General features: G+C 38.3%; 1 protein-coding gene across 12 annotated transcripts in view; it reads left to right on the top strand.

Moving 5' to 3' along the window:
- The window catches only part of ABLIM2 (actin binding LIM protein family member 2), a 146,425-nt gene that overhangs the window by 46,302 nt on the left and 86,268 nt on the right, over window positions 1-13,855 (top strand). For all 12 annotated transcript variants that reach the window (XM_032186636.1, XM_032186629.1, XM_032186628.1 and 9 more), the window contains exon 3: window positions 6,002-6,185. In XM_032186636.1, the coding sequence (XP_032042527.1) occupies window positions 6,002-6,185 (184 nt within the window). The remainder of the gene's footprint in view (window positions 1-6,001; window positions 6,186-13,855) is intronic.

Below are 13,855 nucleotides of genomic sequence, written 5' to 3'. Positions count from 1 at the left end.
TTATTTATCTTTATAGGCTGTAGGCCTTATGTGATGAACCACCCTTAAAATTTATGGAGTTAGACTGTGAAATCACATGGCATAAATGACGGTACTCCAGGTGCTGTTACAGAGACCAGGCTGGGGAAAAAAATCACCTTTTTCTAGTAAGTAGAGGAACCCCTCATATCCATAGGAGGTATTTTGGTGTCAGGTAACTGGAAATCATCTCCATGAGTGGAAATACCAAGCTGTGGGAGAAACCATCCTGAGGTACCCTGTTCAGAAACAGTGCAGCTACCTTCCTCTCGAGTCCCCCACGATGCTGGTACTGGTTTGCTGCCATATACCATAGGAGGACACAAACACTTGTCTATTCACTGCTTGAAAATCGCTCCTAAAGCCATTCAGTGTGGGGCATTGCCTGGCTGTGCAGGGTGGTGCCAAGACAAGCAGCTTAGTTTCTCAGTGTCACTGTCTCTTTATTATCACAAGTGCTATATTTGCAATGTTTTCCTTGTTTCAGTAAGAAGAACTTCAGTAGTAGTGGGAAGCTGTTTCTAGGTTTTAAATAACCCTACCTCCAGATATTCATTTCGGGTGACAAGTGTTGGGTAGGAGTGGATCTGTGACATAACGCTGATTTCCTATCCTAAAAGAGTGAGGTCTGGTGAATGCCTTCAGACGTGCTCCCCAGGCATTCTTCAGGTTTCCTTTCCCTGATTTCTTGTTTCTGCAGGTGTGCAGGACCATTTCAGCTGGGCAGTGTGTCTCTGCCCACATCTTCAGTAGGAAAGGGGGCAGCATCTCACCTAAGGTAGAGACTGTGGGTCTGTTTTTCAGATCTCCTCCTCTCAGCTGTAAACTGGGACTTCTTTTAATATTCAAGCCAGCATTTAACCGGATTCCTAGTATTGTCCTCTGCTCAGCTAGGTATCAAGTTAAAACATATCAAATGGTTCAAAGAGTGCAGGCTCGATGTGAGGGCTCATGGCTTGGGCTATACGTGGCACAGCATAGTGGGTGGGGGAGCAATGTGCCAGGAGCAGAGGAGGGTTGTGGAACTTCACCCACGCTGCTGGATCAGGGGGTGAGCAGGAGGGCATAACCACGGTGACTCTGTCCTGTGCCCCAAAGTCACTCATGAGCTACATTTTTCCCCATTCATGAATAAATCTTGATTTTGCAGAGAGACCTCTGTCCACTGTCACATAAGTGGTGTCTGTTATGGACACATGCTAAAATAAGATACTAAGGAAAGATACAAAGGAAGGGCCAAAAGCTCATTCTGCTTAGTTTTCTGTGTAAAAAAATAAATAAATAAAAATAATATATATATATATTAATAGACTTTCTTGCATAGCTGTTTTGCTTATAGCTAATCAGTTTAGAGGGAACTCCTAGAAGTACTGATGACCATTGTCAAGAATTGAGATTAGGGGGACAAATGTGGCATCAATAAATATCTATTAAAAATTACTTTAAATTTCTTAGAATGATAAGACACTGAAAAAAAAATATTAAAAGTGATGTTATTGGTACAGAAAGAAAACTGCTGTGTGATGGCTAAGCCTGTTTTAAAACTTTTCCTCCCAGCTTTTTTTCTGTGATTTAGTATCTTACAACGTACCTGATGTTTTTGCCTGAAAAGCCTTTTTTCATCTAAAAGCAAAAAAAAAAAAAAAAAAAAAAAATCTTTAGTATGGCACCTGTAAGATTGCTTCAGATGGAATCTTCACAAACTGTGTTTTTACTGACATAAAAACAGCTGAGTTTATAAAACAAAGATTCAAGGAAGTTATAATACTCTTCCATAAAAATGTTAGTGTAATAAACCGAATCATTAGTTGCACTGATGTGCACTGATGAGGTAATAGTCTTGCTGAGTGGAAGAGGTTATCAAATCTCCAAAGAAAAATACGTATCTTGGCCAGTAGCGGCAATTCAATTTGTTACAGATCTAATTGGTTCCAAATAAATTTTTGCTATAACCTATTTATGTCAGTGTATTTCTACTACTGTATTACACAGAAACTAGTATTATCACTTCCTATGCACTTTCCATTGTAAGCATAGCATTCAAGAACTTGACATTTTGTCATTATTGGGGAACAGTTGAATAAAGCTGTTCAGGTTTTTCTTATATTATAACATTCATTAAGTGCTGATTTATGGAGGGTGACAGATGCATCTGCTTAATTAAGAAAAAGCATTAAATGAAAGGAATGTATTTTAAAATGTTGATATGTGTATTCCATGAACACACATATATATATATATTATTGGATATAATATATAATAAGGTACACAATCCCCAAGATATTTAATATATATAGATTTATAAATATATGTATTTATAATTACCTCCTAATTCATCTCACACTTCATGCTTTTTATTATTCTGTGATATTTCTTACCCTTAAAAATAGTCTCTTTAAGCTAACATTTCAATCAATCACACCTCATAATCCCTTTTTAATATTGCTCAGACTTAATACCAAAGCTGTAGAGATCTGAGGCCTTTTTTCCTTTTTTTTTTCCTTTTTTTTTTTCTTCCATACTTACTGGTTTGCTGTTCCAAAACCACTTTCCTGTGATGGTTAGAAACACTTCTATTAATTTCCTCCCTTGTTCTTGTGGCAACATTCTCACTGGGTGTAAATACCTCTTAATCTTTTCTTTAAACTCAATCTGTTTCAACCTTGGTTTTATGTTTAGATATTAGTTTTTTTCTAGGGTTTTGCTAGATTTTGTTTTGGTAGGCTAAACAAGCTAAGTTCTGCCTTTCTATTAAAATAGGCTTTCTTTTTTTCATGTCATCCTGATAGCCATCCTTACACCTGCTCTGGTGTGAATCAGTCTTTTGTGAAAATAACAACAATTTATACCCTATGTGCTAGATGAGGTCTCACAAGGTATAGTGCCTCCAATACTCACTAGCTCTGTGGGACCTACTTGGCACAGTGCATCTAAAGCATTAATGACTTGTAGTTCTCTGATTGCCAGTATTTGCAAGTTTTTTCTTTCCTTCTGGCACTCAGAAAGGATTTTTGTTGTTTATGTTTGCACGGAAGACATTTCACTTTGTGTCCTGAAAATAAATCCCTGCTCCACATCTCAAGACATCCAGCCCCTCTTACTATCATGATCCTCTCCTTTGCATTAGTGCAAAGGGATGTGGAGTAATACCCAACATGCCAAGGTAATTTTAACCTCTGTGGCAGTGATAGGAAAGGCAAATAGTTTCAGGGTGAGACAGAGTCCCATCTAATGATAGTGGCAGGGCTGTCATGACAGAGCCTGTTGTGACCCATGTTAGCAAGGCAAACGTTGGTTTGTTTGTGTTTTCTGCACAAACAAGTGAGTAGCAGGTGAGTAATGGTAAGAGTGCAAGACAGAGTAGTGACAGATGATTTATGAGTACATCACAATCTCCTCATCATCTCCTTTTTTTGGATGCCAAGCTCCAAGTTGCTTTTAGATGGTGCAGGCAAAAATGTATAAGTCAGTTCCTGTCCTGCATCTCCTGCCAAGCTTGGTCTGTGAGTGGCTGCAGTAGAGGCCTGAGGGGTGCTGCTCACCTGGTGAGGGTGAAGGTGCAATGGGCAGTTAAAGCTGTGTGGAGCGTTACAAACATCCACCTCATTCTCCAGACAGCTGCTTCTTCATTGTGCATTTTGTATGATTTTGTATAAAATCTGTCTTTACTTTTTGCCAAAGCATCTCTGTTTATGCTGAAATCTTGTCTTCATAGTTCAGATGGCTATAGTAACTAGTAATCTTATGATATAATCTTGCCCAAAACAGTTCTCGGTGGCTTTTTCCAGTTGCACTGTAGAAAGATATGCCACCGCTGGCATAAAGAAGTACTCAATAGGGAAGCAACCTCTCCCTGCTCCTTTCAAAAACATAATTATGTCCTTTAATTTTCTTTATTTATGACCCACTCAGCAAGCTTAATCACTATATAATACAATTTAGAGCTATCACATCATTAATATCATTTCAGCGTGCTGCTCATCCTCATCTTAAATCCATAGCTGATTTGTGTTTTTGTCACACCAGTACATACCTGGGCAAAATACATCAACAAAGAAACCCGTAACACTTAGCAAGTCTTGTGAAGAGTTTGTACAAAAAGTGTGTCATTACTAAAAATTAGACCAAAGGCTAATGGTGAGGAAGAAAAATGTTAATGCATATATCTTAAGCCTGTGAAGTAAGGCACACGAACAATGTACTACTGCAATATGAATCATCTAACCTATTGTTGTTGTTGTTATATAATACAATATAACTGGAATTATTTTGGTCTATAAGCCAAAGAAAGGTTAATTAAGAAGATTAATTAACCCAGGTTCTTTGGTTCTTCTTCATATACTAATACGTTTTCAGCATGATTGTTGTTTTCTGTCATGTAGCGGTTAGGGACATCTCCAGGGAGGAAGAATGAAATTTAGATGCCCACTCAGACTTTAAAGAGGGCCTTGAGTCCAGGCCTCTTGTGGCACAGTCTCTAGCTATTAAGCAAGATGATAAAAAAATATATAATTAATTAAATAAATAAATAAAACATGACTGGATATGGTTTTGAATGAAAACAACAGGATCCTATGCTTTCTAGGATTTTCTGTGTTGTGGGTATGTTACTCGGTTACTCTGTGCCTCAAGCATGCTTACTGGACTCGTTTCTCACTGTTTACATACAAAACATCTGATTCTGGCCATGATGCAATCAGGTCTTGGTGTGAAAAGGGAGCTTTACTTTTAAATAACATTGTCTGTGGACTCTGGTACCTAAGCAGGAATCTTACTCGGGAACATTTTTGACATTTAAGTACTCCCGCAGTTTTGGGACAGAGACACAGAAAATCTTTGCGGCATGTAGTACATGGAACCCAAATGTGATAAGCAACATTTCCACTCATCTGCATGCTGCATCCATGTAGTGACACTGTCACAGTCTGCTCTGCTACACATCTCAGACTCATTTGACTGTAAGCACAGTTTGCTGCTGGAAGCACTTCCCAACATGCACATCCCCAGGAGCAGAAGACCGTATTAACATGTTTTATGCTGTGACTTAGAATAAGAGAAGTGCAGTGCAGAATCACCGTTTTCAATTTCAGTTGTTGTAAATCAGTTTGATAGGTTTTCAAGGATCTGGGTCAGTATGGATGAAGATCATCTCCTGCATCTCTGTCTACCTCTGTGTGACTTCAGCCACACAGAAGAGAGAGAGAGCGTCTGTTGTCTCTCTCTTTTCCTATTTTATAATCTCAAAATGCCAGCCTAGCACAAGGCCTGGTGCAATATAGAAAGCCTCTTGAAAACTCTCACAAATATTTGGTTAATACACTTTAACCCTTTCCTCCAGCTTCAGCTTTAAAACTATAGATCAACAGATAGGATTAAAAACTCTACTTTTGCCAGGAGCAGATGGTTCTGGAGATCTCTTCTACTCATGCTTGGTGTGTGACATTTATCAGGTAAACCTAAGATCTATTTTAAAAGATTTTGTAAACTGTAACAGAATTTTACAGAAGTTGCCATGCACACCAAACCCCGAGTTTAGGGGGAGAAGTATTTTATCCACTTTTGTGTCCAGGAAGAATATCAAGCGATTGTAGAGTAAAATCAGAGACATTTAATTGTAACATAGGTGCTTTGGATTATGAAGGTTTACATCCTTTATGCATTTCCTTTAACCCATTAAATATAATTGTGAGTATTGTTTATGCCAGCCCTGTACCTGACTATTAAAGACTTAACTCTGTACTAGCGGCATCTGCACTGATGTTAGTATTTTTACAAGGAATAAATCTGAACTATTGGTGTACAAAATGCATCACTGATGTAATTTACTACAAAAGCAGTGCTTTTCAGATGCCAAACTGTTCTGTGACCATAAGCCCATGTATTGAACTGCTAAAATACTCCACGAGGAACCCTACTAATCATCTTAAAAAGAGAGCTTTCCTTTTTCAGCCTTCTGAGTCTATCTTTTTTTTTCTTCCTGCAGCTTGTGGATGTGACCTGGCTCAAGGAGGATTTTTTGTGAGACAGGGAGACTACATCTGTACTTTGGACTACCAGAGACTCTATGGTACACGGTGCTTCAGTTGCGATGAGTTCATTGAGGGAGAAGTGGTCTCAGCACTGGGCAAAACGTATCACCCAGACTGTTTTGTGTGTGCTGTGTGCAGGTATGTGTTCTCTCAAGTTGTATTTCATTTAAAAAATAGATTTTGAAGGACCAATGCCAGGCATTCAAACTTGTAACATGTATGTGTATATATATAGATAGATAGATAGATATAGATATATAAAATCCGTTTTCTATTATCTACTCCTTAAAAATAGCAGATTTTGAGTACATCAAAAAAGTACATCCAAATTGTGAGTACATCATTTGTTTTTTAATGCTTTCTCTATTTTATGGTGTTTTATATATGAGGCTTTCAAGGTACTTCAGAAACTGCCACTGCATCTACAGTCAATCATTTTCCCCCAAATATTGTCTTATTTCTCTGGTGTCTTTTGTATTCTGTTGACTGAAGTTACACAGGATTCAGAAACCATTGACTGAGTCTGAGGCAAGCCAAATGTATACAGTACGAATAGACTTAAATTGAAATATCACAGTGCTGCTTCCCAGAAACTACAGTAGTCATTTAAAATAGGACAGAAAGGTCCCAGTCTCACAGACACTGAGGTATGTGTTGGATTTCACCAAGATTCTCCCACAGGAGCATAGGTGACAAGTGACACAGCATACAGGTTGTCCCCTCCCTGAGCAGCCTGGTGGAGTTCACTGGGATAATTTCCTGTGCATGCACATGTCATGTTGTGACCCAGTGTTGGTGGCAATGTTTGCAGCCTCTGCAGTAAAATATTGATGTTTATTGGAACCATATCTTAACCCTTGTCTGTGGAAATAACACAAACATCTGTTGAAGACTTCTGGAAGAAACTTTATGTACACTACATCTTTAGGAAACGCACCGTTGTTGCAACAGTTTGAAGTAAATGCAAATGCTCTAATAATTTATCTGTCTAAACTGGAGCCTGTACCAACACAATAAAGCAATTCCGCATTCAAAGAGAAAGCACAGGCTTTGTTGCTGTGAGTAACGGGGCACTGAGGCATCACATTATAGATGCCATGCCACGTCCAGATAATTGTGCAGCTCTGACGTCCTCCTGTGCTCATACAGAAACAGGACTTGCTTCAAATTCCAGAACAGCCATGCTTCGTGGCAGGATGTCTGTGTAGCCTGAATATATCAATTGCAGAAATAATTAAATAGCCACATTAAGGGGAAGTCTCCAAAACTGACAGGCCTTTGTTAGATTAAATTATGTCTGTTCAGGTTTTGCCATGATTAACAGGAGATTTTTCCTTTTGTATAGTTTAAACAAACATGAGGAGAGAAGATAACAAATAAGTCTAAATACACGTGTATATTTAATAGGAGGTAGAATGATTTACATGGTTATTTGTGACACTCATGAGTTAAAAGCTGACTGCACGTGCTCTACCCGCAGCTTGTCAGTATTACAGCTCATCTGCAAAGCAGCACAGGTAATTCTTGGTACCTTTATTAGCAGTAGTACCTTCTTGTAAAGTGAGGTACTTCTTCAGCTAAGAGGAGAATAAAAACACATCAATTCTACTTTCCTGCTAAGTGTGGTGACATCCTCAGCTTCCTCATCCTCATCGTCTCATCCTCATAGTCTCATCCTCAGTGATAAGACTAGGGCTTATCACTGGGGCCTAATTTATGTGCCTGTGTGTTACTGTACTTAGAAACTTGTTAAATCACACAGGTTTCAGTCAGGCTGTTGCTAAACTAACCTCTTGCTGTATTTAGTCAGTCCTTCAGCTGATAGTAGGGAGCTTTGTGGTACAATTTGTCTCCTTTCCCTGGAAATTCAGAACAAGCTTCCATATGACTAAATTAGTTAAGTACCTAACATTTCAGGTGAGCTGAATTGAAATACAGAGAAGATACTCACAGGAAAATGCTACAAATATCACAGGTAGTGAAGACATGCCAAACCTAGGTTACAACTTTAAACATAAAGTTGCTGATACAATATTATTTCATATTAAAAAAATAAATAAAAAAAAAAAATCAGAGATGTTCCCTAACTTTCATGTATAACTAAATTATTGGATTAAAAGCTGTTGTACTGATAAATTTTCTAATTGCTGCTGTCTAAACCTTCATTAGAAAGACACAGATATGTTTCTGTTGCTTTCCTTAGAAGGACACACAAATTCATATTGTCTTCATCAGAGCCAACTAACGTCCATCTGACTTGCAGGATTCAATTTGTGCCTCCTAGGGGGGTTGTAACACTGACTTGTGGTGTAGATCAACAGAAGAATACTATCATCCGTTTATATTAAAAACACCAGACCAGGTTCTTAACTGCTTTAAATCAGCCTTGCTTCAATTATGCTAGTCTTTGTAAGCCAAACGTAATTCATGTTTTTTATGGGAAAGAGTGTCTGATCTAAACATCATCAGCATTTATTTTATTGAGTGGTATCCTCAGCAAAATTCAGGTGGGTAGACTGTAAATACATGTGGTTTAAGCTCACATAGAGTTAGGTTATGTTTTGTGTGTTTGTGTTTTTCATTAAATAAATAAAAATAAATCATTAAATTAAAAAAAAAAAAAAGGTGGGAAGCCCCAGAGACATTTGATTAGGGGTACAAAATTGCAAAGCACATTTCCTTGGCCTTTTCTTTAGAGGAAAGGGTCTGGAGTACCATTTGTGTCCTTATTTATTACAGATGGGCAGAAACGTTAAATAATGGACCAAAAGCACACCATCTTAGGCAGCTGGCTGATCACACAAATTGTGTCCGACATTGCCTATTGCAGCTGGACTTTAATGTGGGCTCTTTCTTAGAAGTCTGACTTCTAGAACAGTGGTGGCTGCCCTTCCTGCTCTAATGGAAACCAAGCATGGCTCTTACCAACTTCAGCTGCAAAAGAAATCGTTGACAGCAGAAGGCACTTGGTGCTTATGAGAAGGGTCTTCAGCATATTGCAGGATTGTTAAGGACTTTAAATGAGCACTTTTGTAACCTACATTTCTGTAGCTGGTAAAGAAACTGTTCCTGCATTGAGTAGTAAACCAGTGACACTAGCAACTCTTTTTTTTTTTTTTTTTTTTTTTTTTTCTTGTTTTCACAGAATCTCTTGATTTGAACAGAAACTGGTAGGAAGTGTGTCTGGCTTCAGATGGTAAAATCAGTGAGAAAATGTAATGTACACACAGCTAGCTGGAGCAGTGGGGAAAATGCAAATAACATAGCTCCAATCAGTTTCTGGAGCTATTGACATTACTACTTTTGAATGCCATGTGACCCAGTGTCACACAAAAGAGCTGTATTCCCTCTTGCCATCTGCACTGTGTTGATAAGCTGCTGCACTGCTCTGTGAAAAAGCTTGTGTCAGAAACCCAAATCTTCCCTGAGGCATCCATTGGGACTTCGATGTTCTTGTTCCCTCAGCTGCCAAAATTTGAAGTGAAAAAATTCATTATCAATGAGAAAAACTGACTGTTAAAAATACAACATAACCTAGTGTCCTATGTGATTTTTTCTCTCTATCTTGCATTGATCCTAAACAAATTCAGGTTTGATTTGCGTGTTTGCTCTGCTGGCATAGTTTGAGGGCTTAGCTCCTTCTCCAAATGCTGAGTGTAACTATTTGCAGCTGTCATGTATTGTGATGATATTGCCTAAAACCAGGAAAGCCTAGAATGACAATGTAGATTGAAAAACATTGCAGATTAACTTCTTACTCTGAACTCCCAGGAAGGGGGTAAGCAGTCCTGTTCATTAACTGGAAGTGGCTGTGTCCTTCTGAGGGCTGCCAGAGACATCTCCTCTGAAAGGTCTCATATCTGTAAAAGCAAAATAAAAAGAGGGAGATAATTAAGGCTATCTCTATCAAGAGGAGCTGAGTTTTATTAAAATTGTTCTCATAATTCTTATATGGTGATCAGACACAAAACTTCATGGCTGAAAGGAGCAGCTTGTGTACAATGTGGAAGGCCAGGAAATAGTGTTCAAAAAGCAATGGGAAATCATTACCTGTGATGATAAAAAAAATACTTTTTAAAATGGAATTTTCATGAGAAATCTTAATGTGATAATAAGTTATATAGATATATTAATCATATGTAAGATATGGTTAAACTATACATAGACACTGTGTTGTATTTCAGTGATACTGACATGCTATGTGTGCATAGGGCATCAGTCTAGGTTTTGGTAATATGGGTTAATATAATTAAATAAGTTTGGGATAGGAGTTATTTATTCACCCAGTTGGATAAGTGTATGTAATCGTCATCCCTAAACTTTCACAATTCTTATAATTAGTTATAAACATTTTTTTGTGTGTGTGTGACATGTAAAAGATGAATAGGGAACAATTTAACACTTAGGTGTGTGATAAATTAGCATGACTGTTTTGGGTTAATGTCCACACAGCATCATGTTTGCTTTACAGAATTTGACTATCCGAGTTCTGTGTTTCATCTGAATTTAGAAAGTTTTCTCTTGAAACAATGTATTGGCAGAAGTAGAATACGTGCCCAGAGGTGAATGATATGGGTAGAGGTAAGAGGTACAGTTATCTACTCTTCAAGGGGCTTGTGCCAAATCTGTTTCTAAAACTTCTCTCAATCCATTTATATTACTGTTATCTTCATGAACATAACTAACTGTAGCCAAGCAGTTGAATATAAAAATTCAGAAAACTGAAAACTTTGTTGAAAAAAAAAAATGTTTATAGTCCTATATAACACTGCTATTTCTAGTAAGAATTTATTGGCTTTTGTATATGTATGACTTAAGAAATTAAGACAATACTGAAAATTAGAAGTTAATTCAGTTCATTCTGGAATGTAGCAATTATGTCACACTTTGAATATGCTAAACCTTGAATATGCTAAACCTTTTTAATTACTCACTTTTTTAATGCTGCTGAAATCTGGAAGAGTTTGTTCCCACTTAAGCACCACTGGGTATTTAATAAAGCATCTCATAAAGCAGACTTCTTCATCTGGATGTTGACACAAAAACTTTGAAATCAGACTGGACTTCTTGGGATTTTGATTGTAAAACAAATGCATTTATCAATATAAGTTGCTTCCTGGACAAAGGACTCTTATTGAACTGCTCTTCAGATTCATGCATGGAGTGTACCTAGGCTCATGGAAGGGACCTGTGGAGGTCCTGTGGTCCAGACCCTGGCTCAAAGCTGGTCCAGATTGGTCAGGGTGCTGAGGCCATTGTCCAGTCACATTTTAAGTATGTCCAAAAATTGAGATTCCACAGTCTCTGGATAGCCTGTTCTAGTGTTTGAACACACTCAGGGTATGATTTTTTTAACCTTATACTGAGTTGGCATTTCCCATGTTCTGGCTTATGTCTGCTGCCTCATGTCCTTCCACTCTGTACCTCTGAGAAGAGTCTGACTCCAGCTTCGTATACACACTATCAGGTAATTTTAGGCAGCAGTAAGATCTCCCCTGAGCATTTTAAGGCTGAACTATTCCATCTATTTCAGCCCCTCCATGTGCATCCTGTACTCCAGCTCTGGGCCTAGCCACCTCCGCTGACCTGCTTCCAGTATATCAATGTCTGTCTTTTCCTGAGGAGACCAAAACTGGGTGCACGACTTCAGATTCAGTCTCTCAGGTGATGAACAGAAGGAAAGATCACTTCCCTCATCCTGCTGACTGCACTAATGCAGCCCAGGATGTGGATGACATTCTTTGCTACAAGGACTTTGCTGCTGACTCATATTCAATACAATGTCCACCAAGACTGACACACCTTTTTATGCAAAATCTTTTTAAGCTGCTTCCCAGCTGATCAACCCTCAGCATGTACTGATGCATAGGATTGTTCTTCCCCAGGTGCAAGCTTAGCTTTTGCCCTTGTTGAACTTCATGAAGACAATAGATGCAAGTGATGTTCACTTTGTCTCACCGACTTTAGCATCCTGGGTCAAATTCATCCGTCTGGAGCAACCTTGAGGAATGTGAATGTACCAGGTACAAATTAGAGCACAATATGATCCTGTAGGTCCTCAGGTTACGTTCTGGCATTACACTGACCCAGTGTAACTGCAGGCTGCTGCTGAAATGCATAGCTTTGCTCTCCCCACGTTCCTGATCATATGCTTCTGTTAATTTTCTTATATCAAATTTAATTGACTGTTCAACCATGCAGTCAGATCAGCAACTTAAAGAACAGAAAGCCATCAGTCTGCTCTGGAAAAAATGAACATCTTCTATTTGGCCCAGAATGTTTGAATGACTTGCCCTCAGCTGCATATGCTGAGTGCATGTACAAGACAAAGGCCAGACCTTTAAGTGTCAGCACACAGTTACCCTGGGTTAGGCTGGTGGTGTTTTGATGTTTTACAATATAATTTTTTTGGTCATCTCCAGTCATCACAAACTTTACAAATATTGTAGGCAGGTGGATAAAACAAAATTCACGGGGACATAAGTCATGAAATATGTAGCTTACAAGACACTTCAGAGAACTGCTTTAAAGATACTTTTAATTCACATCTTAAAAATAGATTAACCAACTGTGAAAATCACACTGAATATTTTTTAAAGGGATGTGTAGCTAATTAAAACCCATACCTAGCAATGTTCAGGGAGTAGCTGGTTGTGACATGTCATTATATTCAAAGGCAGATATGCTGCCCTTAACCTACAATGCTATATATAGTCCTGCTCACAAGTTACAGATCTCAGAAACTGAAACCTTGTTAACTGTCTGTTATCACCTTCTGTTGTGCCTTCACTTGTACTGGCATTGAAATCCTGGAGTGGGGCTGCTTGTGAAATGGAGAGGTCAGATGTTACAAAAATGCTCTCAAGTGTATGGTGTATGAATTTTGGATTCCCAGTGAATGAGATAGTGGAGCAAATGCCACCATTTGATTATGAGTTTAGAAAACTAGACAGTTGCTGGTCAGGCCCTACTGCCCATGCTGAAGCAGCAAGACATAGAAATCTGCCTTTGGGGGGATAACCTCCAAGGAGGATTTCCCAACTTTTATAGAGCAAGTTATCTTACAAACGTGGAAAACTTAATACAGAAGTAAATTTATTGCCCTTTCCCCTCTGAATGAAAGGGCATGGTTACTAAACTTTCAGAAAATAAAGCAAATGGGATAATAAAGCCCCCCACACCTTTCCCCTGAACTAGACTCTGTGGCTTGTTGTGGTACATGTGAGCATTGGCATATTTTGTGGGTGTTATCTATCTGTGGGTGTCTTTGTGCCATAGGAGGTCAGTTATTCTATTAGTCTCTTCTAGCTTTAATTGCATTTGCTTTCAGATTGCCATAGATCACATAGATGAATTAGTTTAAAGTGATTGGTCCCTGCTTCTGCTTTACTTCAGGTTTGGTGCATCTGTTTCAGATGGCTTCTATGTTCAGCTGGATTATTGTCAAGCAAATTAAAAAAAAAAAAAAAAAACTTTTCCCTCTGAATACATCTCCTAATGTAATAGATACAAGAATGCTTAGTAGTAGCGATACTTCTTCAAAGATGTAAGTTATTCATGGCTTCCATGACATCATTATCCCTAGGATTATAAATACTGCAAAGAGTTTTGTTTTATTGAGACCTCACATGATAGTCCAATTGGCTCGTTAGCTGATTCCCAGCCTTATTCCCATTAAAGAATATGGCAAACCATAATGGATGGTAACATCCTGCCCAGGGAATTCAAACATTCATAAGAACAAAAGGTATTGGGGTAATTGTTTGACAGTGTAGTTGCATGATTGTATCTGTGGAACAAGTTACTTT

Source organism: Aythya fuligula, chromosome 4, assembly GCF_009819795.1.
Source record: "Aythya fuligula isolate bAytFul2 chromosome 4, bAytFul2.pri, whole genome shotgun sequence".
NCBI lineage: Eukaryota > Metazoa > Chordata > Aves > Anseriformes > Anatidae > Aythya > Aythya fuligula.
Note: the sequence above shows the minus strand (reverse complement) of the source record. Positions and strands in the feature narration are given on the sequence as shown.